At 42.8% G+C, this 23112-nt stretch overlaps 1 protein-coding gene across 4 annotated transcripts in view; it reads left to right on the forward strand.

Moving 5' to 3' along the window:
• Nucleotides 1-23112, forward strand: part of LOC106582631 (receptor-type tyrosine-protein phosphatase T) — a 593162-nt gene that overhangs the window by 394079 nt on the left and 175971 nt on the right. For 2 of the 4 annotated variants that reach the window (XM_045705246.2, XM_082967334.1), the window contains exons 10-11: nucleotides 17329-17464; nucleotides 19527-19559. In XM_045705246.2, coding sequence (XP_045561202.2) covers nucleotides 17329-17464; nucleotides 19527-19559 — 169 coding nt within the window. The remainder of the gene's footprint in view (nucleotides 1-17328; nucleotides 17465-19526; nucleotides 19560-23112) is intronic. The other 2 variants (XM_082967335.1, XM_082967333.1) reach the window with 1 other exon arrangement.

The following is a 23112-nucleotide window of genomic DNA, read 5'->3' on the forward strand; positions in this document are numbered from 1 at the left end:
CCCATCCAACCTGACAGAGCTTGAGAGGATCTGCAGAGAAAAATGGGAAGAACTCCCCAAATACAGGTGTCATACCCAAGAAGACTCAAGGGTGTAATCGCTGCCAAAGGTGCTTCAACAAAGTACTGAGTGAAAGGTCTTAATAAAAATAATAATAGATTGTAAACAGTAGCAGTAGCAATGTGATGCAGCCAGTCAAGATGTTCTCAATGGTGCAGCTGTAGAACCTTTTTGAGGATCTGATAGCCTATGCCTGTTACAATAATGCTAGTTCAAACTCAGACTCAGGTGCAGAGAAACACAGAAAAAACAAAGCAATAGCACATGAGCACACTAATCAAAACATTAGACCTTAGCAAAGATCCCTGCCCACAGAGGAACCTAAATAGCCAGGCAACAGGTGAACCGAGAGGGCAATCAACCACAAGTGAACCCAATAATAACAATCAGGAGATCCTGGACACTAAAACCAAAGTACAAACCTAAGGGAGCACACTCAAAAATGAAACATAACTGTGACAAGACCCCCCCCCCCCCCATGGAATGGCTCCTGACGTTCCACCAGGGGTGGCTGAACATCGTATGTAAGTCCCGAATGGGTCCGAGGTACAGATTGTCTCGAGCCGGATCATTCCTCAGGACCGTAACCCTCCCAGTCCACGAGATACTGAGTCCCACGCTGGAACTGACGACCTGAGAGGATGCGTCGTACCGTGTAGGCTGGCCGATATCATGTGAGGCGGAGGTGGAGGCCGAGTGGCCGGAACCAGAGGACTGAATACCACAGGCTTGAGTCTGGAGATGTGGAAGGTGGGATAAACCCTCATGGACCGGGGAAGACGATAGTCCACTGGATTGATCCGCCTTAGCCAACTTCCTAGATTCCACGCGTAGAGGCAGATCCCTTGTAGACAACCAGACCATCTGGCCTGGATGCAGGAGGAGACTCGCGCAGCAATGACGGTTGGCCTGTCATTGAACCCGAGCTGAGGACCTCAGGAGCGCTGACCAAGCCAGGTCCGGCTGCAATGAGAGATGGTGTTGAGTGGAAGGGACCGCCACTTCAATCTCCTGATCTGGAAACAGGGGGGAGCTGATAACCGTACAACACCTGGAATGGTGACAGGCCGGTGGAGGAACACTGGAGAGTGTTGTGTGCGTACTCCACCCAGGGAAGATGCTGACTCCAAGTGGCGGAGTTGGCGGACACACAGCACCGTAAGGCGGTCTCCAGATCCTGGTTCACCCGCTCCATTTGACCGTTGGACTGAGGGTGATATCCCAAGGACAGACTGGCTGATGACCCCAGAAAGAGTACAGAATGCCCTCCAGAATCTGGAGGCAAACTGGGGGTCCCGGTCGGAGACTATGTCCAGAGGAAGTCCGTGAAGGCGGAAAACATGCTGAATGACTAGCTGAGCAGTCTCACGAGCAGATGGAAGCTTAGGCAGTGTAATGAAATGTGCCGCCTTGGAAAAGCGGTCCACAACGACCAGGATAACCATGTGGTCCTCTGAGGATGGAAGGCCCATGATGAAAGCCGTAGAGAGATGAGACCAGGTTCAAGAAGGTGTTGGCAGCGGATGAAGAAGCCCCAGAGGCTGCTGACGAGGAGTCTTGTTCCGGGCACAGGTCAGACAAGCAGCCACGAAGGTCCAAGTGTCCGCCTCTGCCAAGGGCCACCAAAACCTCCTCCTCAAAAACTCTAGCGTTCGCTGCCCTCCCGGATGAGAGGTGAGAAGTGACGAGTGAGCCCACTGAAGTACCGTGCCCCAATAGGGACAAAAAGTATGTTAGGTGGACAGCTGTCTGGAACTGTCTCCCTACCATGCGCCTCCCTCACTACAATCTCTATACCCCAGGACACCGGCGTGAGGATGAGCGACCTGGGCATGATGGATTCAAGTGGCCGATCCTCACTGGAGCTGGGATACTGGCGAGAGAGGGCATCCGGCTTCACGTTCACGGACGGTAAGATAACGTGGATCTGAACCGAGTGAAGAAGAGAGCCCAACGAGCCTGCTGGGTACTGAGGTGTTTAGACTCCTGGATGTAGGCTAGGTTCTTGTGGTCAGTCCAAACCGTAAAGGGGTGTTCCGAACCCTCCAACCAGTGCAGCCACTCCTCCAAAGGCAATTTGACCGCAAGAAGCTCCCGATTTCCGATATCATAGTTCCTCTCCGCTGGAAAGAGACGCCTGGAGAAGAAGGCACATGGATGAAGCTTTTGGTCTTTAGCTGAGCGCTGAGACATAACCGCCCCCACACCAACGTCAGAGGCATCCACCTCTACCACGAAGGGAAGAGAAGAATCCGCATGAAAAAGAATGGGTGCAGAAGAAAACCAACGTTTTAGGTCCTGGAACGCCTTCTCAGCAGCAGAGGTCCAGCATACATGCCCAGCCAAGCCCTTGGTGAGCCGCAGTCAATGACAGTGCTGGGCCGCGACCAGTTGACCACCGCTTCTACCTTTTGGGAGTCCATCCTTACACATCCTTGAGACACGATGTACCTCCGGAAAGATATCTGAGGAACGTGAAACTCATACTAAGTGTTGAGAGAGGAGTCTTTGAAGGACCTGGCGAACATGTTGGACGTGTTTAACAACGGACCTGGAGAAGATGAGGATGTCATCCAGGTACACAAACACGAACTGGTGAAGGAAGTCACACAGCACATCATTAACCTCTATGGGACCGGCGGGACGAATTCGTCCCACCTACGTAACAGCCACTTGCAGCCTGTGGCGCGATTTTCAAAATCTTAAAAATCCTATTACTTCAATTTCTCAAACATATGACTATTTTACAGCCATTTAAAGATAAGACTCTCGTTAATCTAACCACACTGTCCGATTTCAAAAAGGCTTTACAACGAAAGCAAAACATTAGATTATGTCAGCAGAGTACCAAGCCAGAAATAATCAGACACCCATTTTTCAAGCCAGCATATAATGTCACCAAAACCCAGAAGACAGCTAAATGCAGCACTCACCTTTGATGATCTTCATCAGATGACAACCCTAGGACATTATGTTATACAATACATGCATGTTTTGTTCAATCAAGTTCATATTTATATCAAAAACCAGCTTTTTACATTAGCATGTGACGTTCAGAACTAGCATACCCCTGGCGCTGCAAACTTCCGGGGAATTCGCTAACATTTTACTAAATTACTCACGATAAACGTTCACAAAAAGCATAACAATTATTTTAAGAATTATAGATACAGACCTCCTCTATGCACTCGATATGTCCGATTTTAAAATAGCTTTTTGGTGAAAGCACATTTTGCAATATTCTAAGTACATAGCCCAGGCATCACGGCTCGCTATTTAGACACCCGGCAAGTTTAGCACTCACCATAATCATATTTACTATTATAAAAATGTCATTACCTTTTGTTGTCTTCGTCAGAATGCACACCCAGGACAGCTACTTCAATAACAAATGTTGGTTTGGTCCAAAATAATCCATCGTTATATCCGAATAGCGGCGTTTTGTTCGTGCGTTCCAGACACTATCCGAAATAGTAAAGAAGTGTCGCGCGCTTGGCGCAATTCCTGACAATAAAATTCAAAGTATTCCATTGCCGTACGTCGAAGCATGTCAACCGCTGTTTAAAATCAATTTTTACGTCATTTTTCTCGTAGAAAAGCGATAATATTCCGACAGGGAATCTCCTTTTCGGCAAACAGAGGAAAAAATCCCAAAGGCGGGGGCGGTCGGGGTCACGCGCATAAGCTAGTGTCTCTTGATGGGCCACTTGAGAAAGGCGATAATGTGTTTCAGCCTGGGGCTGGAATGACGACATTCTGTTTTTTCCCGGGCTATGAGAGCCTATGGAAGACGTGAGAAGTGTCACGTTAGAGCAGAGATCCTTAGTAAATGATAGAGATGGCAAAGAAGTTCCAGAAATGGTCAGACAGGCCACTTCCTGTAAAGGAATCTCTCAGGTTTTGACCTGCCATTTGAGTTCTGTTATACTCACAGACACCATTCAAACAGTTTTAGAAAATTTAGGGTGTTTTCTATCCATATGTAATAAGTATATGCATATTCTAGTTACTGGGTAGGAGTGGTAACCAGATTAAATCGGGTATGTTTTTTATCCAGCCGTGTCAATACTGCCCCCTAGCCCTAACAGGTTAAGATAATGGTTCATGGCTGCAGTCTCTGGACCTGAGAGAGAAGGTTGATGGCACAATCGTAGAGCCTGTGAGGAGGCAGTTCGCTGGCCCTTTGTTTGCTGAAGACCTGACCCAAATCCCAGTAATCCCGAGGTACACAAGAAAGATCAGGCTTGTCATCCCCAGTCGGAGGAACAGGAGAGTCCGACGCCTCCAGATGAGCAGGGCCGGAAAGGGGTGGAGAGTTGCTGGCAGGTGAACTGGCATGAAGGATTCCATCCCAGAACTCTTCCCGAGGGGATTCCACCAGATGTAACTAGTTAAGCTCCACATGGTAATCCAGAACTCATGGCTGAATAGGCATGGTGAATTGCTTCACCTTCCCAGACCCTAGGGGTTGACCATTGTTAAAGGAATTCCTGCTTGAGTGTAAATTATTAAATAATTCTACCCTGAATTTAGGGATATGGTCTATATAGCCTTTAGAATAAGTAACTAAAGGGTTGAGCATAAGTCTCATGAGATTGACTAGGATAGGAGAGGAATGGGTGTCTGTGTGTTTAAGTAAACATCAAGAACTGTTAAACTGTGGTTGACCTGACCTAGCTTGAACCCTCTAGGTTTCCCTAATCTCAGAGATATGAAACTGTCGGCTGGGTAAGAATTTACGGTGTGAGAGTTCTGGGGAAGAACAATTAAATTCCCTTAGTGTTAGTGTGTAATGTGTGTGTGTAAATGAGGAGCCTGGTATATAATAGATGTTTTGTGTATGAACTGTAAAGCGCTCTCCTGAATAAACAATTCTGATTCTTGTAAGCTGGTCCTCTGTCTGTGTTATTAAATCAGAATCTTACACATTCTGGATGGCAGACTGAGTATTTTAATTGAAGTTAACATTGAGAACATAATTCTCTTACCACCATCCAGCGCAGTGACCAACAATGGAATGTCCAGCTTAGTGAGAGGCAGCCCCTGTTGGCGAGCTAATGTGCAATCTAGAAAACAGCCAGTAGCCCCAGAGTCTATGAAAGCAGGTATGTCCAACTGCCCATTGTCCCACCACAGGTTGGCCGGAAGCAAGGTGCGTACCACGTCGGCAGCTGGAGACTGTATCTGACTCGCCAGTATTCTCCCATCTACTGATGAATCACCCCGTTTCCCGTCAGCTCGGGACAGGAGGCACAGAAATGTTCAGACTGTCCACAGTAAAGACAAATTTTCTCGTTAATCCTGCGCCTTCACTCCAGAGCAGACAGTCTTGTGCGTCCCAATTGCATCGACGACTCTGAAGTATATGAAATTGAGAACCCCGACAGGGTACAGAACAAGCATGCGCAGCATAAGGCGTTGGAACCAATGAAGAATCGACTCCCTCGGCAGAACCCGAAACACTGGAACCAACACGGAACTCCTCCGTCCTCTCCCGACGACATTCCCGAAGCCGGTTGTCAATCCGAATGGCCAGAACGATAAACTCATCCAGAGTGTCAGGGTTGTCCCAGGAAGTCAGTTCAGCCTTGAGAACCTCGCTGAGTCTGTTCAGAAAGGCTGAGTGATGTGCCTCAGTAGTCCAACCGCTCTCAGCGGCGAGCGTCCGAAAGTCAATGGCGTAATCAGCTACACTCCGGCTGCCCTGCCGAAGCGCAATGAGTCTTTGGGCAGCATTCCTGCCACTGATGGGGTGATCAAAAACACTGTTCATCTCCTGGCTGAAGCTTTGCCAATTAAAATAAATATATGATTGTTGGTCCCATATGGCCGTGGCCCAGGCCAGAGCCCGTCCTGAGAGCAAGGAGGTGACATACAAACTTCTGACTTCAACTGTATGTATGTATGTATGTATGTATGTATGTATGTATGTATGTATGTATGTATGTATGTATGTATGTATGTATGTATGTATGTATGTACATTGTAAACAAAGCAGATAAATGTAGGGCATGTTCTTTTTATCCAGACTGGAAAAGAAATATGCCAGATAATGGCTTTTAAAGCCTTTAAAGTACTGTGTGTCCTTCTGACCTAAACATTAGTGATGACATTTTGTTTCCCGACGCCTAGTCTTGGTACCAATAGCATTGTGCATTGTTTACAGTGCCGATAAATCACATTAATCTGAGTTCATCTGACACAACGCTGCAGTGCTCAGATTGTAATCCCGTTAGAGGCACTCAGCATTGCTGCTCTAATCTCACAGGGCTGCCGCATGTTCTGCCAGACAATAGCCCCCCATGCAGCGCTGTTTCCTCTGAAATCCCACCGCTGCCACCGGTGTCACTCATCTCTGCCGCCCTTACGTAATCCATCAACCCACAGATGCGCTGTTAATAAAGTTTGACATGCTCTTTCCATTTTGATACATTACAGGGGATCTCACGAAATGTGAGCAATTACTGTGGCAGGCTGTGGAATCAATCTATCCCTCTATGGATGAGCTTAAGTTTTAATATCATGGTTTTAGTCATAATTCCTATTTGACACTTAATTTTTACCTCAGCCCAAAGTAAAAAGCTTTACATATTTATTTTTAGCCAAACATCCAAGTCTGTGGGCGTGCAGGAATGCACAGGGAGAATTTAATCAGGGAAAGATTACAAGTTTGATGATGATGGATCAAGGGGTTCTGTATTTGGTACCAAATGACTCAAGTCTTATGGGAACCCTGCAATTAAAAAGTCAGTTTTGCAATATTCTTTAGAACAACAGATATCCTCATAAAATACAACTCAAGATGTGTATCAAAAGGGCTTCATTGTAGATTGTGATAATTTTCATTGCATCCCTTGTTTTGTCCGTGGGAACTGCAGGCATAATGGGCCTAGATATACTGTATATTGTTTAAATTGTTTATATTGTTCATGTGAAAACATACAAACTATGTCTATGACATAATATTCCCATGAGTATAGGGGAGATGATTGGTCGGTCAGGGCCCTGTAAGTACGTCTGATTTTTGGACAGCTCTGGTGGTATCAAATCAGAAAATGGGCTAGAACAGGGCACTCTATTGTTACATTATGAACTTTTGAACCCAATCAGATTTTGGCAGGTTGACGGCGAATCAGGTTGCAGAGTAATATGACAGAGACACATAGGCCATTTTAACAGAATCACTTGAGGAAGGACGCATACCATATGCCATTAAGCTCTTCGATACACACAAATATAGTCGTCTTTATTGTATACGGTAAACTGAATTGTGTGTTTTTCCCATTTTTAGGTTAAGTCTATGTAGTTTACATTCAAAGTAATTTAAAACGTATGTTAGTAAGTGTACCCCTTATGCACAACTTAGCCACTTAAGTGACTCTCCTGAGTTTAAGGTTCACCGGCTGTAAATATATTTGTCTGGAAAGGTAATGCTACAGTAGGGCTTAGAGAGTCCACACAGATGGTTTATGGCATTGAGTAATGTTATGGCCTAGCACTGAGAGAACGGTCAGATAAGGATGCTCAACCTCTGTGACGCCTGATCCGAGTTTGGGGGATATAATGAGGGCTCAGACCTTGAGTCTTTGGTGAGTGTTACTCTATGGACTCTTTGGAGAACATTGCTGTCTACACCTGTGTGTGCACAATGTCTTTAATAAACATTCAAAATACAGTCGTGGTTGGCTTTATCCTTTGAATCCAGCATTTCCACACCTGAACAACCGAAATTCCTAACACCAGATCCTGCAAAGTTAAGGGTTTATGTGAGCTACAGTAAGTCATTGATCTTAGGATAGTACAATGTTCAGTATAGCTGTGTGTAGAAATAAAGAAAGATGGAAAGATATACCTCAAACTGTTTAAACCTTATGTGTCAAAAGGAAATTTTTTCAATCAATAGTTCAGTAAATTGAAGTCCAAGACATGCCAAGGTTATATTCTTAATCTGTTGGTTCAAAGGATATTTTGTACAAAGGGATATGTAAAAGAGAGGCTAGAAATATGACACCCACAAATTATAATGAGTCTATTGCTGTGCTTTAATTGTTTATTTGTTTATTAAGGTTGCAAATTTATTTCGGCATGTGTACAAAAGCCTTTCAAATCAAATAAAATTGTATTAGTTACATGCGCCGAATACAACAGGTTACAGACCTTACAGTGAAATGCTTACCTACGAGCCCCTAACCAACAATGTACTTAAAATATATATACACTGCTCAAAAAAATAAAGGGAACACTTAAACAACACAATGTAACTCTAAGTCAATCACACTTCTGTGAAATCAAACTGCCCACTTAGGAAGCAACACTGATTGACAATACATTTCACATGCTGTTGTGCAAATGGAATAGACAACAGGTGGAAATTATAGGCAGTTAGCAAGACACCCCCAATAAAGGAGTGGTTCTGCAGGTGGGGACCACAGACCATTTCTCAGTTCCTATGCTTCCTGGCTGATGTTTTGGTCACTTTTGAATGCTGGCAGTGCTTTCACTCTAGTGGTAGCATGAGACTGAGTCTACAGCCCACACAAGTGGCTCAGGTAGTGCAGCTCATCCAGGATGGCACATCAATGCGAGCTGTGGCAAGAAGGTTTGCTGTGTCTGTCAGCGTAGTGTCCAGAGCATGGAGGCGCTACCAGGAGACAGGCCAGTACATCAGGAGACGTGGACGAGGCGATAGGAGGGCAACAACCCAGCAGCAGGACCGCTACCTCCGCCTTTGTGCAAGGAGGAGCAGGAGAAGCACTGCCAGAGCCCTGCAAAATGACCTCCAGCAAGCCACAAATGTGCATGTGTCTGCTCAAACGGTCAGAAACAGACTCCATGAGGGTGGTATGAGGGCCCGACGTCCACAGGTGGGGGTTGTGCTTACAGCGCAACACCGTGCAGGACGTTTGGCATTTGCCAGAGAACACCAAGATTGGCAAATTCGCCACTGGTGCCCTGTGCTCTTCACAGATGAAAGCAGGTTCACACTGAGCACATGTGACAGACGTGACAGAGTCTGGAGACGCTGTGGAGAACGTTCTGCTGCCTGCAACATCCTCCAGCATGACCGGTTTGGCGGTGGGTCAGTCATGGTGTGGGGTGGCATTTCTCTGGAGGGCCGCACAGCCCTCCATGTGCTCGCCAGAGGTAGCCTGACTGCCATTAAGTACTGAGGTGAGATCCTCAGACCCCTTGTGAGACCATATGCTGGTGCGGTTGGCCCTGGGTTCCTCCTAATGCAAGACAATGCTAGACCTCATGTGGCTGGAGTGTGTCAGCAGTTCCTGCAAGAGGAAGGCATTGATGCTATGGACTGGCCCGCCCGTTCCCCAGACCTGAATCCAATTGAGCACATCTGGGACATCATGTCTCGCTCCATCCACCAACGCCACGTTGCACCACAGACTGTCCAGGAGTTGGCGAATGCTTTAGTCCAGGTCTGGGAGGAGATCCCTCAGGAGACCATCCGCCACCTCATCAGGAGCATGCCCAGGCGTTGTAGGGAGGTCATACAGGCACGTGGAGGCCACACACACTACTGAGCCTCATTTTGACTTGTTTTAAGGACATTACATCAAAGTTGGATCAGCCTGTAGTCTGGTTTTCCACTTTAATTTTGAGTGTGACTCCAAATCCAGACCTCCATGGGTTGATAAATTGGATTTCCATTGATTATTTTTGTGTGATTTTGTTGTCAGCACATTCAACTATGTAAAGAAAAAAGTATTTAATAAGATTATTTCTTTCATTCAGATCTAGGATATGTTGTTTAAGTGTTCCCTTTATTTTTTGAGCAGTATATATATATATATATATATATATATATATATATATGAATAGAATGAGAAATAAAAGTAACAAGTAATTAAAGAGCAGTAGTAAAATAACTATAATGAGACTATATACAGGGGGGTACCGGTACAGAGTCAATGTGTGGGGGCACTGGTTAGTCGAGGTAATTGAGGTAATAGGTACATGTAGGTAGAGTTATTAAAGTGACTATGCATAGATGATATCAACAGAGAGTAGCAGCGGTGTAAAAGGGGGGGGGCAATGCAAATAGTCTGGGTAGCCATTTGATTAGATGTTCTGGAGTCTTTTGGCTTGGGAGTAGAAGCTGTTTAGAAGCCTCTTGGACCTAAACTTGGCGCTCTGGTACCACTTACAGTGCAGTAGCAGAGAGAAGAAGTCTATGACTAGGGTGGCTGAAGTCTTGGATTTGAGTCTTGAATTTTTAGGGCCTTCCTGTGACACCACCTGGTATAGAGGTCCTGGATGGCAGGAAGCTTGGCCCCAGTGATGTACTGGGCCGTACGCATATGTGCAGTCATGAGTGAACAGGGAGTACAGGAGGGGACTGAGCACGCACCCCTGAGGGGCCCCTGTGTTGAGGATCAGCGTGGTGGATCTGTTGTTACCTACCCTTACCACCTGGGGGCGGCCCACCAGGACGTCCACGATCCAGTTGCAGAGGGAGGTGTTCAGTCCCAGGGTCCTTAGCTTAGTGATGAGCTTTGAGGGAACTATGGTGTTGAACACTGAGCTGTAGTCAATGAATAGCAATCTTCAATAGGTATTCCTTTTGTCCAGGTGGGAAAGGGCAGTGTGATCTGGGATATTGACAGTTCTTTTGTGTTTCTTCCATTTGCGAATAATCGCACCAAATGTTGTCAACTTCTCACCAAGCTGCTTGGCGATGGTCTTGTAGCCCATTCCAGCCTTGTGTAGGTGTACAACCTTGTCCCTGACATCCTTGGAGAGCTCTTTGGTCTTGGCCATGGTGGAGAGTTTGGAATCTGATTGATTGATTGCTTCTGTGGACAGGTGTCTTTTTTACAGGTAACAAGCTGCGGTTAGGAGCACTCCCTTTAACCTCTTAAGGATACCCTAGGATAGGGGGCGCCACAGCGCATTTTGAAAAAAAATCGTTCCCATTTTCAACGGCCTACTAATCAAACTCAGAAGCTAGGACATGCATATACTTATTATATATGGATAGAAAACACCCTAAAGTTTCTAAAACTGTTTGAATGGTGTCTGTGAGTATAACAGAACTCATATGGCAGTCAAAACCCCGAGACCGATTGAAACAGGAAGTGGAATTCTGAATTGTGGACTCGACTTCATCACTTTGCCTATTAATCACACCGTGAGCAATGGTTCACTGAGCACTTCCTATTGCTTCCACTAGATGTCCCCAGTCTTTTCACAGTGGTTTGAGCCTTATACAGTCGAAACTCAGTGAATGAGACGCATTGGAAATTGGTCACAGGGGATGGGCCATCACCATTATGACGTCGGCGGCCCAGTCTACCCCCACCTTTGGAAACGTTTTAAAACACTCTGCAACCGTCCCCGTTGAATCTTATTGGCTCTCTTGGTGTTACAGGCCCTGAAGATTAATGTTTTACAACGTTTGACATGTTTGAACGAACCTAGAGGAGGGAAAAAGTACATTTTCCGAAACTACTGTCCCGCGCACGTCGGAGCATTTGGAGACAGCCCTAGGACACGCTACCAACAGCAGGCTAATGGAACATGAAGGATGGAATTTTTCGACCGAAAATACATCTGTTGTGGACCTGGGATTCCTGGAAGTGCTTTCTGATGAAGACAACTAAAGGTAGGCGATTATTGACAATATTATACAAGATGAGATGTGACATGCGATTGTTCCAAGATGGCGCCGAGCTCGGTTTATTAGCTCATTTTCTGAATATCGCATCTCCTTTTCTCGCAAAGTGTGATTACCCAGTAAAGTTAATTTAAAATCTTGGTATGACAGGTGTTCTCAAGAGATATTCATCTATAAATGTTAGATTGACAATATAAATTTAAAAAATTGTTTTCGAATAGAAATGTAGGGAATTGTAGCACTGTTTCCTGGGACGCATTTGAGGGGAAAATAGTTAGTCAACGTCAGACGCCGATGTAAAATGCTGTTTTTATATATAAATATGACCTTTATTGAACAAAAGAATGCATGCATTGTGTAACATGATGTCCTAGGTGTGTCATCTGATGAAGTTTGTAAAAGGTTAGTGCTGCATTTAGCTGTTTTTTGGTTATTTGTGATGCAAGTGGTTGGTCGGAAAATGGCTATGTTGCTGCTTTTTACGATGGACTCATCTAACATAATCTAATGATTTGCTTTTCCTGTAAAACCTTTTTGAAATCGGATGACGTGGGTCGATTCAGGAGAGGTGTATCTATAAAACAAACAAAAAAAATATTACATTTTTTTTCTTCATATTTTTAATATTTTGTTATGCTAATTGGCGATATGATTTTTCGCTGGATTTTGATCCCGCTAACGGGATGAGACGCTGAAGTTAAGAGTGTGCTCCTAATCTCAGCTCGTAACCTGTATAAAAGACACCTGGGAGCCAGAAATCTTTCTGATTGAGAGGGGGTTAAATACTTATTTCCCTTATGAAAATGCAAATCATTTTATAACATTTTTGACATGCGTTTTTCTGGATTTTTGTTGTTGTTATTCTGTCTCTCACTGTTCAAATAAACCTTCCATTCAAATTATAGACTGATCATTTCTTTGTAAGTGGGCAAACGTACAAAATCAGTAGGGGATCAAATACTTTTTTCCCCCACTCTATAACCAGCCAGTTGTATGATGATAATGTTGTCGTTCAGCCACGACTCCATGAAGCCTAAGATATTAGAGTTTTGAATGTCCTGTTGGTAGTTTAATCTTCCTCGTAGGTCATCGATTTTATTTTCCAAAGATTACACGTTTGCTAGCAGAATGGAGAGAATTGGGGGTTTATTCGATCACCTACGAATTTTCAGAATACAGCCCACTCTCTGGCCCCATTTTCTCTGCCTTCTCTTCACGCAAATGACGGGGATCTGGGCCTGTTCCCGGGAAAGCAGTATGTCATTCACAGTTTTGAAGGAAAAAATTGATTTTGCCAGTTCGTGGTGAGTAAACACAGTTCTGATGTCCAGAAGTTATTTTCGGTCATAAGATATGGTAGCAGGAACATTATGTACAAAATAAGTAAAAAATTAAGTTACAAACGCAAAGAAACAAACAAAAAAAACATAATTGTTAGGAACAAGTAAAACGTCAGCCTTCTTCTCCGGCACCATCTTACATAAAACATGGGGAATAGCTTCAGTGGAATAGCTCAAATGTTCCAGGAAGAGTTCTTTCATTGGATTTGAAAGGTTCTCTTTTCGTTATGTGACATTGGAAGTTTGCATTTATCAAATTGGAAAGTGCTTTGTGACTGTTTTTTCAAATATATTTTCCCCTTTATGCTTTATTTCTGAGCACCCTTCACAATTAAGATTGAACTTCAATATAGTCAATATTAAAGCAATTGTACATGATAGGGTGTGTTAAACTTATTTTTTAGCACTGCTGTGCTGATCTACTGTACTCGGTGTTCCACGTACCTACTACCGCAGCACAGCCGTGCTAAAAAAGTAATCCTGTCATGTACAATTGCTTTAATATTGGCTATGTTGAAGTTCAAAACAATTATGGTTCTTAATTGTGAAGGGTGCTCAGAAATAAAGCATAAAAGAGAAAATAGGTTTAAAAACAATGTCACATAACACAAAGAGAACCTTTCAAATCCAATGAAAGGACTCTTCCGGGAACATTTGAGCTATTCCACTGAAAAGCTTTTAATAGATGTACACATGCCAAAATTAATGAGCAACTTTGATAAACAATTAAAGCATGGTAATAGACTAAGTGATGTCCTAGTAACTTAGAGGGAACTAGACAATGAACGTTCCCTTGAGACTATCACGTGACATCCTAAGGACTAGTAAAAGTCCTGAGAATGTCCTAAAAAAGTCCTGACATGGTCCTCAGTGACGTCCTGGAAACTTACACAGGACCAGACAATGGTCCCCCAGAGATCTTTCCCTTGGGACCATCATGTGATGTCCTCTTGACCATTATAAAATGTCCGCTTGTGGTCATTGACTGGCCCATGGATAACGTCCTATCAGAACCAAATTGGAACATTTATCAAAATACCTTATTATAATGTTATACTGTGAGGAAACTGTGACCTGTACTGAACGTCCTCTATTGGTCCTTAAGTTAACATCACGTTTTAATGTTCCTGTTTGTTTGCTGGAGTTTTACTTGTTTTTCTATTGAAATTTCTTTGAATATATACATAAACATATTGTTGATGCATGATTTCGCCAGTATCAGAAAATCTGTCGGTCTCATCCTGATAGAAATTTTCATTTTCTTAGTCTATTTTATGGGACAGAGATCGCAACTCAAAATGAAACAATGGTGCAACGGTCGGAGAGGCAGACAAGAATGTTTGTAGAAACCCCCATTGTTGCAAATCAAATGTTAGGCTAGAAGCGAGAGGATGTCTTTGTGAGACACAGAGTAGGCGAACGGATGATCTCTGCATGTGTGGTTCCCACCATGAAACATGGAGGAGGAGGTGTGACTGTGTGGAGGTGCTTTGCTGGTGACACTGTCAGTGATTTATTTAGAATTCAAGGCACACTTAACCAGCATGGCTACCACAGCATTCTGCAGCGATACGCCATCCCATCTGGTTTGCGCTTAGTGGGACTATCATTACTTTTTCAACAGGACAATGACTCTTAACACACCTCCAGGCTGTGTAAGGCTATTTGACCAAGCAGAGTGATAGAGTGCTGCATCAGATGACCTGGGCTCCACCATCACCTGACCTCAATCCAATTGAGATGGTTTGGCATGAGTTGGACCGCAGAGTGAAGGAAAAGCAGCCAACAAGTGCTCAGCATATGTGGGAACTCCTTCAAGAGTGTTGAAAAAGCATTCCTCATCAAAATCAAATCAAGTCAAATTGTATTGGTCACATACACATGGTTAGCAGATGTTAATGCGAGTGTAGCGAAATGCTTGTGCTTCTAGTTCCGACCGTGCAGTAATATCTAACAAGTAACCTAACAATTTCACAACAACTACCTTATACACACAAGTGTAAAGGAATTAATAAGAATATGTACATATAAATATATGGATGAGCGATGGCCGTGCGGCATAGGCAAGATGCAGTAGATGGTATAGAGTACAGTATATACATATGAGATGAGTAATGTAGGGTATGTAAACATTATATAAAGTGGCATTGTTTAAAGTGACTAGTGATACATTTATTACATCCAATTTTTTATTATTAAAGTGGCTAGAGATTTGAGTCAGTATGTTATCAGCAGCCACTCAATGTTAGTGATGGCTGTTTAACAGTCTGATGGCCTTGAGATAGAAGCTGTTTTTCAGTCTCTCGGTCCCAGCTTTGATGCACCTGTACTGACCTCACCTTCTAGATGATAGTGGGGTGAACAGGCAGTGGCTCGGGTGGTTGTTGTCCTTGATGATCTTTTTGGCCTTCCTGTGACATTGGGTGGTGTAGGTGTCCTGGAGGGCAGGTAGTAGTTTTTCCCCTGTGAGGCATTGTGCAGACCTCACTACCCTCTGGAGAGCCTTACGGTTTTGGGCGGAGCAGTTGCCGTACCCGGTGGTGATACAGCCCGACAGGATGTTCTCGATTGTGCATCTGTAAAAGTTTGTGAGTGTTTTCGGTGACAAGTCAAATTTTTTCAGCCTCCTGAGGTTGAAGAGGCGTCACCACGCTGTCTGTGGGTGGACCATTTCAGTTTATCTGTGATGTGTACGCCGAGGAACTTAAAACTTTCCACCTTCTCCACTACTGTCCCGTTGATGTGGATGGGGGGTGCTCCCTCTGCTGTTTCCTGAAGTCCACAATCATCTCCTTTGTTTTGTTGACCTTGAGTGTGAGGTTATTTTCCTGACACCACACTCCGAGAGCCCTCACCTCCTCCCTGTAGGCCATCTCGTCGTTGTTGGTAAGCTGGTTGAGAGAATGCCAAGAGTGTGCAAAGCTGTCATCAAGGCAAAGGTTGGCTACTTTGAAGAATCTAAAATATATTTAGAATTGTTTAACACTTGGTTACTACATGATTCCATGTGTTATTTCATAGTTTTGATGTCTTCAATATTATTCTACAATGTAGAAAATAGTAAATATAAAGAAAAACACTTGAATGAGTAGGTGTGTCCAAACTTTTGACTGGTACTGTATAGGTCTACTTAACATTCATTTCTGGTGTTTGTTTGTTAAAAAAATATCTAATAAATGTATTTATATCAGACCTCAATGCACCTCCTGAAAAGACTACCTTGAGTAAAAGTAACATCTATAGAGGTTGAACATACAGTAGAAGCAGCATGTTGTGTTACCCAATGTCTCCAAACAGACAGCAATATTAGGGTGTACTTCCTGCAGTCTTTCTATTATTCAAAGGAAGCATTTTCAGTTGTGGTTACTTTTGTAAGCTATGGAAGAAGCTGGGAGTAGCTAGCGGTACTATAAACTCGCTCAACCTATCCATTCTCTCCCTCACTGTTGTTCACTGTATGTCCAAGCTTCTTCAACAACCCATGCTAACATTTTCCTGCATGTCTTTCTCAAATCATTGGTTGTTCAACATTAGTGCACTGTATGTCCTCTGTGTTTTAGTGTGGTTCAACTGCTCTGTAAGATGAAAAGCCTGTTGATAATAACAACTCATACGTATTAACTCAACCACAAATCCTTTGATGCAAGAGAACATGACCTTACTCTAACATGTGTATTCCCAGACGTTGATTTTCACCATTCATCTGTCCTGTGTGAGAAGCACCCTATCACAAGTTTACTAAATCTTAATTGAACTTTATCTTGTAATCATTTGGAGTTTATCGATCAGGATATAGCTAACATTTCCGCCAATACCCGTAACAGCAACACTATACCTAATCATCTTTTCACTTTTCACCAAAATTAATGTCTCCCTTGCATTAGTATTAATGACCCTGCCATTTCTTTGCATGACTTTGTGATCTTGTATTTAAACAAAAGAAAGGTTCTCTCTTTACTGTGAATGTTTGTTTGTATGTGTTTGCATCTATTTGTCCGTCTGTATGTATGAGCGTGTGTGCGTGTACTCGCATAAGTGTTTTTGTGTGAATAGGTTTGTGTGCACATATACGTGTATGTGAGTGTGTAAGTGTGTGGTTAGAGTGTGTGTGTGTGCACTGTCTACAACGTGTGCAAATGTGTGTGTGCAGATGTGTGTATACTTGCATATGTGTGTGTATTATTGCGTATGTGTGTGTGAGTGCGTTTTGTGTATGTGTTTGTGTGTGTATGGAGGATGGTTGCCCCAGGGTAAACTCCCTCCTCCTCTCTGTGATGTGTCTGTGCCTGTTTGTAGGCGCGTCCACCCAGGACTCGGACGCTGTGGAGCCCGAAAAGCAGGTGGACAGCAACGTCAAGATGGCTGGTGTCATCGCAGGCATCCTCATGTTCGTCATCATCCTACTAGGAGTGGTTCTCACCTTCAAACGCAGGTAAAGGGTGGTCGAGAAACTCCTAGTGTGTCCCCGATGCTGCAAGTGGAAATATGTCAGCTACTATAGTACTAGCAGCCTCACACCAGAGTGTGACCCAATGTCCCATCCGCAATATGACTAGAATACTTCTAAGGCCTCTGTTGAGCTGAAATACCATTGGGACTAACTCATAAGGACGAAGGTATGTTTTAGGGGGTCTACGGACACACACAGCTTTCTATGTCTTGTTAACATGCACACTGGCTTACTTCCATCACATCTCTGTCTCCTTCCTCTGTCTCTTGCTTTCCTAAACTACCCTAATCACATACTGCCCATGCCATTTTGCTATGCTAGGACCCACAGTTTAAAAAAAATCTATACTTTCAAAATGTGTCGCCTAATTACTCCACATATACAGAGAGGAATTAAACTTTGAAATATCTTACTACTGTACTTCATGACCATTCATTTGTGTCATATGCTATGCTGTTGAGACAAAATTGCATGTCACAATCACCACTGTTCTTGAAAATAAACAGGGTAGAAATGTATGATCATTTCATGAATTCAAATTAATAAACTATTTATCAACTATTAATACATGTAATCATAAATAAATCATATTTTAATATTTGTTAACATTTATAAACAAGGCATATATTAATTGGCAACCAATCTGGAGACAAAACTGTGGGTGTTACAGGTTAACTATGCTAACTATGCTAAATGGACAACTGGAAACCAATACTCGCATAAATAGTTAAGACTGATAGGCAGCCATGCCACCCGTGGAGGATATAGATTGGAGAGGGAGAAGAAGTGCTTAGGCTTCGATATCCTAAGACGCCTGGCATGCTGGCTCATCTATATTTCATTCTTGCAACCTAGATAGTTCGGGGGCAATGTTTTTTAAATTGCAGTGTTTTACATGGCTTTTAGCCACTATCAATTATTTGTGGTGAAAACCTGTTGGAAGGGAGTACACTGTCCATTTAATCTTTCAAAGTAGTGTTACACATGTTTTAGAGATTTCCAAATGGACTTAGTTTTTTGTACTAATAACATACGAATGAATTGAATGGACAGGCAAATACTTAATGGTGATTTTATGTTTTCCTGCCCTGTAGCTTAAGCCCTTAGGACTCTTACAGCGCTGTCAAATGTGCTTTTCAAAAAGTCCAAGATAAAAACCCTTAAATAATTAATGGTAAACTCACAAAATTGTAGCATTTTGTATCTGTGCTGAGAATACGACTTGCAAGGTAGTGGGGGAGTCACTGTCTATTTTAATTGTTATCAAGTCTACTGTTTCTGTAACAAGATTGGAGCTGTAGAACTCCACAGTGCTTCTCAACAGTTTTTCAGAGAATTATGGAAACTGAAAGCTTTTTCTCTTGGCATTTATTGCGGGGTTTTTTTGCTCCAAAGCTTTTTTCTTGAGGAACATCAGGCATTTAGGATTATAAAGTAGAGGTTTATTAGACTAATGGATCACAACATACACCATCAAACCAGCACATTGCAGTGGTGTGATGGTGTATGCTCACATATACAGATACCCTTCATGTGCAATCAGTGATTGAGAGCCAGACCAACCCCTGCTAGAGCACAATCCTAATCTCCGTTTGGACAGGTGCACGTGTTGACCCAGGACATTTTTGCCAAAAACCTGTCAGCCTCTGCCAGGTTGCTAAAACTTTGCTTCAAGTGGATCGTTCAACAAGACAATAACCCCAAGCACATATCAAAATTGACAAAGAAATGGTTAATTAGCCACAAAATAAACATTTTGCAATGACCATCTCAGTCTCCGGACTGTGGTTTGAATTGAAGAGGGAATCCATAAGTGCAGACTAAGGATATCAAGGATATCAGTAATTTTTTGCTCATCTTTATCAAGGGTGTCAATAATTTCCGACACCACTGAATGTTCGTATAACACATTTTCTTAAAATAATCTGTGCCAGTAGTCTACATGTTCACATCCATCACTGTTGTCTGCCCTTTTTTCTAATACTAGTCTCACGCCCATGTCTCTTATCTTCTTCCTCTTCCTCTTTTGGCCTGCGCCTGCTAGAGAGATACACACATGGAGAACTCTGAGTGTGGGGTATTGTATGTTTATTTTTAGCTACGCATCTTAAGATCGTGCCTCACCATTGTTTTTTTACCCATCTGTGATCAGATATGTAATTCATTTCCGACACATGCACGAAAATTCACGAGGCCATTACTTTTCGATACTCTGACCGTCACTGTCGGTTGCACCATTTGGGATTTCTATATTTTGTCTGCGTTACTATGATTGTACAAAATACCACTTAATGTCAGTCTTATTCGTTGATTTATTTGTATCTTGCCTCATGCATTGTCAGTTGAGTATTAGATACATTATCTGCAATGAGATATTCCATAAAAGGATCAAATTGACCAGCCATAGGATGAACTTAGAGCATTGCATTATCATATTAAATGTTAATTATCAGAGTGAATTGTATGCCTTGCATTGTAAGTACACCTTTCAATAAGGTTTTTATTGTTTGATTTACATAAATCCCCCTGGCGCAACAATGAACCACTCTTGCAGCTACTCTTTACCTGCACTTACCCACCAAGTGGAGGGCATAAAACTCAGTTCCATGTCAAATTAGTAATTCTTTTCCACAAAAAATGCAACTACCTCTTTTGAGTGGTGCACTAATTCAGATTCATTAAGCATTCACCGTCACAGCACGTTTGTTTGCTGATTGGGTTGTGTTCATTACTGTAAGCTATACACAAACACACGCTATTCACATAACTATGGTCTGTGTCTTTGTGGTTCAACTAGAAGCTCTATGGTACAGTGAGTCTATGCTCTAATAATCTAAAGCTATCAATTGAATCATGACAAAAAAGTAAATGATACACAGATATACAGCATTTGCAATGGCTGCCAAATCACAGAAGTAAGAAAATGCTCCTTACTGTAATATCTCTCAATAAACAAAATGTATCTTAAAATAGCCCCATGCCAACTCATTTCCAAAACAAACTTCAGCAGCCACGTTTCCTTTAGCAGATCTCATCGCTTTACTATTAATCATTTGTTCCGATTTCGAATTCTCTTTTAATACCACTTCAGTTCAGACAATGTACCTTTCAGAGCATTAAGACGGGGTAACCAAAGACAATTAGTAATTTATTGGTGCCCGGGTGCAGCAAAGGCTGTTAACATGATGAACTCCCCGCAAGTCCATCCAGTCTTGGGCTGAGTGAGTTAAGTGTCCATTCAGTTGCAGCCAGTCCCAGTCCATTAGCCACTCATTGCCCATTCATGCAGTGTTCTTGTAGCAGCAGCGAACCTCGCCCTTGTCTACTGATGCAAGGTTGAGCCCCTTCCTGAGTTGTGACATGTGGACCCCTTTATAAATAATTGACTGGCAGAAGGGTAAACATCTGATGATGGTCCACACATGGCTGTGGTGTCAGCTAATGGTTTTCAGTGGGGACATGAACACACACACACAGACAGACATACACAAACATGTATGACACACACACTGTCTGCCTTCAAGCCAAGCAGCTGTTATCTTCCAGGGGTCTCAACAGCCTTATCTCCGTGTGTGTGTGTGTGCGTGTGTGTGTATGTGCATGCATTTGTGTGTGTGTGTGAGCGCATTTGTGTGTGTGTGTGTGTGTATGTGTGTGTGTGTGTACGTGCGTGTAATGTGTTCCTGACCATTGCTCCTCAGTCTGTGTGCTGGGATGGCCATGCAGGAGAATGACATTCCCACACACAAACGTGAGAGCTGGAGTGTTTGCACAAACGGATGGTGGGGTGATGGGGGAGGATAATGGACCACAGTGGACATAGCTGACAGAGGTCATTGAAATCCCTAATGTTAGACTACCAATGCATCATAGCCAATGGTCGATCTAATATCTATACAAAGTATCAGTGTAGATGAAAGACATGAAATAAGATCATGCAGTATGCTGTAAATATACAGGATGTACAGAGAGAGGTATTTGGTACAACGCCATATTAAATATAAGAGTTTAGTCTTTTACTGAGATTTATTCTGTGTTCAGTGAAAGATTGTTAATCTGGTTTATGCTTTTGTCATTGGATTTTGCTCATCCATCTGAATGTGTCTGTGCATGCCTTTAATTTACATGAATGTGTTTGCATGTGTACATATAACGTATGTGTGTGTGGTATAATGAAACATGTTTACAATTAATATGGATGCGTAGTGTGTGTATGTGTGTGCGTGTTTGCTTGTGTGCGTGTGTTTATTCAGCAATTGTATTTGAGTGTCATGTTTACATAGTATAACCTTTAAAGTTGTTACTCCTATTTGACAGCAACCACCGTTCATAATGGATTACCAGGGATACGCCAGATACAGTAATTTGTTCACGTTAACCTTTAAAGCGGAGTTTTTTTGCGTGAATTTACACCGAGAATACAAAACATTAAGAACACCTACACTTTCCATGACATAGACTGACCAGGTGAATCCAGGTGAAAGATATGATCCGTTATTGATGCCACTTGTTAAATCCACTTCAATCAATGTAGGTGAAGGGGGGAAGACAATTGAGACATATTATGTATGTGTGCCAGAGGGTGAATTGGCAAGACAAAATTATTAAGTGCCTTTGAACGGGGTATGGTAGTAGGTGCAAGGCACACCGGTTTGTGTCAAGAACTGCAACGCTGCTGAGTTTTCACAACAGTTTCTCATGTGTATCAAGAATGGTGCACCACCCAAAGGACATCCAGCCAACTTGACACAACTGTGGAAAGCATTGGAGTCAACATGTTGTTCAGTCAATGCCCCAATGGATTATGGCTGTTCTGAGGGAAAAGGGGGGGTGCAGCTCAATATTATGAAGGTGTTCCTAATGTTTAGTATACCCAGTGTACTGTATACCGTCACTCTCTATAGGTGGGTAAGGGTTAAATCAATGTCATTGTAGATATTGTATTCCTCAACATATACACAGAATACATTTCATAACAAATTTATAATCAGGTATTTGGAGCCCAAAATAATTGAGATGCATTGTGTAGTTTTACGACAATAATATTTATTGCTACCTTTGACTGCCACAGCTCTAGCTCTCACTTCTCTTTATTAATATCATAAGAACAATGTCAGCAGCTCTTTTAAAAGGCCATTGAAATAAGATAGCAGGAGGGGTAGATGGTGGCTGGCAGTATTGACTGTTCCCAAAGTAGAAGATTGACACAGCTCTATAAGGAAGCCCTCTTATTAAATTGCCTTTTTACAACCATCACATCCAATTCAGACAGCTGCTATCTGTATTTTTAATTTAAAACAAGAGTTTGGGAAGAACACAACTTAAAAGGTGTTATCTTCTCACTCTTTCTAGATAGAAGTGTTGTTTCCTCTTACAGTTAATCAATTACATCTGAGATGGTTTAGGCCTGTAATGGTTGAGTCTGCCTTCACACCATTTGGCTCAGGTTTTTCGATTAGATAGACACTCACAAGTTAAGATTGTTTTGAGGAAAAAGGAGGAAAAACCCTAAGTTCTCTGGTCCAGACATACAGGATCTGCATACCAGACACAGGATCTGCATACCAGACATATCATGTGTCCTGTGTAGTGGATTAAAATGTTGGAGATATCTGTAATCTAATTCCACC

This window comes from Salmo salar, chromosome 22, assembly GCF_965601325.2.
Source record: "Salmo salar chromosome 22, fSalSal1, whole genome shotgun sequence".
Classification (NCBI taxonomy): domain Eukaryota; kingdom Metazoa; phylum Chordata; class Actinopteri; order Salmoniformes; family Salmonidae; genus Salmo; species Salmo salar.